This window comes from Sus scrofa, chromosome 14 (genome assembly GCF_054392235.1).
Source record: "Sus scrofa isolate SSC_HxYL_T2T_F1_AM1 chromosome 14, Sscrofa_HxYL_maternal_Yorkshire_Landrace_v2.0, whole genome shotgun sequence".
NCBI lineage: Eukaryota > Metazoa > Chordata > Mammalia > Artiodactyla > Suidae > Sus > Sus scrofa.
In genome coordinates this window covers 51,215,287-51,219,400 of record NC_139396.1, presented here as the reverse complement: position 1 = coordinate 51,219,400, position 4,114 = coordinate 51,215,287, and the positions used below count along the sequence as shown (strand labels likewise).

Below are 4,114 nucleotides of genomic sequence, written 5' to 3'. Positions count from 1 at the left end.
GCCACCTTGCCCCCCACCATGAGGGGCTGCACCTGCTTGTTCATTTCTCCGGGGCCAAGAGGCTGGGCAGGGAAGGGAACCACTTAGTTCCTGTAGGCAAAGTGGAGCACTGGAGCCCAGAAAGCCTTGCTGGTGCTGCTTCTCGTTCTGTCAAGCGTCTGGCTTGTTCCCTGTGAGGTCTGTGACTCTGGGACACCTGTCTGGTGAGTCTTGAGGCTTTTCTGAGAAGCCACAGCTCCAGCCAGAGGCCCCCTCCCCCTGCCCTGTTGGAAGCCATGCCTCTTTCAGGAAGGGAGGGGGTGAGGCTGACTTCTCACACATGTCTGAGTCTGGTGCCGGTGACCCTGGCCCCTGGCTGGACTAGACTGTGGCGGCCACACACAGCCTTTAAATTGGAGAACCTAATTAGGTTCCTGAGCACAGCTGGCACCCCACCTTCCCCAGGAGCACCCAGTATCCTCAGAAACCATGCCCCTCCCCCCAGGTCACCAGCACTTATGGAGCCAGAAGACAGGTCAGGGGAGATGGTTGCCTTGGTTGGCTCCTGCCACGTGGCCTCAGGCAAGCATCCCAGTCCCTGTGCCTGTTTCCTGGAGGATGACACGGGGCCCGGCTGCCCTCTAGCGTGGCTGTGAGGGTGCAGGTGGGTGAGGTGAGAGAGTGCTTTGAAAACTAACCTCCAGGAACAGGAAGGGCCCCAGAGCAGTGTCTGGTCCCTGTGTGCAAAGGAAACGGCTTCAGCAAACAGACATTAAAGGAGGCGATTCTACCACACACAAACCAATGAAAAATGGCCTGCGCTGACTACACAAGTCCCCAGTGAGTCTGCCTCTAACTGGAGCCCCAGTGCGTGGCCTCGGGGTCACTGTACCACCTACCGCTCTGGTTGAGGTCGGGCACTGGTCCTCCCTGGACTTCTCATGAGCCGAGGGGCCCAGAGGAGGGAGGAGAGGAGCAGCGTGGCCTGTGAGCAAGAGCCAAGTAGAGACCAGCACAGCGGCCCACTGAGCATGGACTGCAGATTTGACGGTAAGTTTCCTAGCAGCTACTGAGAGAAGAAAAAACTGTCAGACACATTCTCTTAAAGCAAGTTGACTTCTCAGGGAAAGCTTCCCTCTTACGGGAAAAACCACAGCAGTGTCTCCTAGATGCCTTCACAGCAGTGACCTGAAGGGGATGGCATCTGGCTGGAGACAGGGACGGGGAGCTTTCACAGGCAGCTCTCCCTGCACCTCATGCTCCCACCAGCACCCTAAAGCAAGTCCCTCCCCGGGACCCAAAGGCCCGACACAACTCAACCCAGCACCATGGGTGGTGAGGGTCCCTCCTCCCAGCCTCCAGCAGCAAGTGACTTGGCCACAGGTCACCTTTAAACACATGTGGGCAAGTTCCCAGAGCAAAATGCTGGCTAAACAATTCTATCATTTACTGGAAATGGCTTCTGTGGACAGAAGCCAGGGAGGGACCCGGCTCTGAGGGCACCCTGAGGCCCCTGCTGCAAGGCCCCGGGCAGGGTGACCCAGACCCCAAAGACGCCTCTGACACAGAAACACACTCCTGCCTCTTACTGACATTTAAGAATCTCATAAAAACAGTGCCTGGGACCCTGGGCCAGGTGGACGTTTCAGCCATCTCCATGGCCTTTGGCTTAACTTCAGGAGTTAACCAGTCAGCTTCGCAGTTGATATTCCACAACCAAACACGTCACGGACATTCCCCAGGCAAATAGAGGACAGGGCTGTTACCAACAATTCTGTTTATTAAAAAGGGTCTTACAACTTTACAACCCTAGCTCAGATGTGGCCCTGGAGATGCTGAGGCCAGCCGGGCAACCCCTTCCCCACATCAATGCCAAGCTCGCACATTTGGCTGCACCCCGTGTGGGCGGTGGGCACCCCCCAAAGCTGGCGCAGATGGCAGAGGTAGGGGTGGGTGGCCTCTCTCCAGATTCACAGACGTGGCAGGCCCACCCGATTGGCAGGGCAGTAAATCGTCCTGTTCGGCTGTTCTCCTTAAAAACAGTCCTGACACAGTAGAGTTCAAGTCCAGGAATAAAACTGTACAATAACTGAGGACAAAGGTTGGTGGCCTTGCCCGTGGTCTGCTTGGACAGAACTGGTTTCAGCTCTGTCTGCATTCTGTCACCTGAGTAGTAGCCAGGTGGGTAGTCACAGGCCAGGGCCAGTACCATAACTGAGCATATGGGCCTTTTTTGTCAACAGGATGGTGGTAACACTACTCCTGGGCCCTGGGAATCCAGCACACATGGCACGTGTAGATGAGAACCAGAGGGTCAGGGAAAGCCTGGGGTGTAGCAAGAGCAGCAGAGCTGCTGGCACCCTCTCTGATGGCCAGGGGCTGGCTTTCTCGAGACCCCATGGGTAACCCTCTGTCGCACCCCTGCCCCATCTGTGCCCTGATGCCCAGCGGGAGGCAGAGAATATTGGCTAAGAGTATCCTGGTTAAGGTGGGTGGACTTTTCTTCCACCTGCAACATGACATCGGACACAGACAAGCCCCTCCGAGAACACAGAGCTGCTGGGGCAGCAGCGGCAACTGGTGACACCACCCCACAGCCTGGCCTGCCCCCCACCTGCACCAGGTGAAGCTAAGGCACAGCACGGCCTCCCGAGGGTGCAACCGTGCACTACTTGCAAGAAAGGAAACTACATCCACTTTATCTGCATCTCAACCTCTCAAAACAATATGTGCATTTTTTATAAAGTTTCCCTGAATGGTCTTGTGGTCAAAAAAGTTTTCTTTCTCAATATAAAACAGGACAATTACACATGTAGTAAAAATATTAGAGGAACATTTCTTCATAGAAACCCTCAGGGGCTGGCTCGAGGCAGAGGAGGAGCTGGAGACATTACATCTGCTGTGCAAAAGGCCAGCTCGCACCCATCTCCTCACCCGCCGCAAAGCGCCTGGGTTCTGGATGTGGCAGAGGGCCAAGTGCAAACTCTGCAGGTGGCTCTGAGCATCCAGGGTTGGGGAGGGGGAGACTGTGAGGCCCACCAGCCCACACAGAGTCAGTAAGCACCTTCTGGGCTGGCCCACCTGACTGACCACCACCAGGAGCCGTGGTGGGTGGTGGGTTGGGACACACAGAACCGTCTTGAAAATAAAGCAGAAATGATGAAACATGCTGCGATGGGAGGACCACGAGCCTAAGTGGGAATGAGGAGGGCTTTTTTACCCAACTCATGGGTTCATCGACACCAGACTTAGAAATCATACTGAGAACACAAACCAGCGCGACCACGGGGATGCCGGGCCAAGGCCCGGTGCGCAACCACCTAGGTGTCCAAAACCAGGGTTCTATGTCTACTTACCACTGACCTACAGGCTAAAACCAGATGGATGCCCGGGCCTGAGCACCAGAGCCCCTGACAAAGCAGCTGGCGCTCGCACCTCCACGTGTGCGAGCCCCGGCCGGCAGCGCAGGCAGAGGAGTCCCCAGGAAGGATGAGGGCCACTCACTGGAGGATGAAGCCTGGCTGGTGTGGAGGCAGCCGGGGCGGGGGTCTCTGGGGCAGAGCTGGCGGGTACGGCGACACAAACTGCGAGAAGCCTTGCTGCGGGGGGAGGCCCACGCGGGGTGGCAAGGGAGGGCACTGTGATGCTGGGTACGGGAAGGCCTGTCCCGAGCCCACGGCGGCAGTAAACGGTGTGGCTAAGCGTCCTGCAGGCACTGGGGGTGGTGGGGGCGGGATGCGCCGAGGCATGACGGAGGGGGGCCCGCTGGCCTCTGGGGTGGGGTAGGGCAGGGGCACAGCCGGCACCGGCTCGGGCACCCTGGGTGGCAGTGGGGCAGGCGCTGGGGCCTGGGGAAGTCTCTGCCCCTTCAGCACCATCTCCTGGAGCTTCTCGATTTTAACTCTTCGCATGTGGGCCAGTTTCCTCTTGTTCTGATAGACATCAATGAAGGAGTCCAGAGGAAGCTCTCCATCAAGAAACTTCTCTGCCATATTCTGAAAGAGGCAGCAAAAAGCCAGGTATGGGCCAGACCGGCCGTTAGGGAAGGAAGCTCCCTTAACCACCCAGGGCGCAGGCAGAGGCAGGCCAGCTTCCCTCCAACACCTGTCCCGTCCCCGCCCTATCTGCTCCTGCG

The 4,114-nt window shown here is 57.6% G+C and overlaps 1 protein-coding gene across 4 annotated transcripts in view; it reads right to left on the bottom strand.

Moving 5' to 3' along the window:
- Positions 1-1,741: 1,741 nt before the first annotated feature.
- VPS37B (VPS37B subunit of ESCRT-I) overlaps positions 1,742-4,114 on the bottom strand; it is a 31,599-nt gene continuing 29,226 nt past the window's right edge. For all 4 annotated transcript variants that reach the window (XM_084992671.1, XM_084992672.1, XM_084992670.1 and 1 more), the window contains one exon: positions 1,742-3,974. In XM_084992671.1, the coding sequence (XP_084848797.1) occupies positions 3,480-3,974 (495 nt within the window). In that variant the 3' untranslated portion in view covers positions 1,742-3,479. The remainder of the gene's footprint in view (positions 3,975-4,114) is intronic.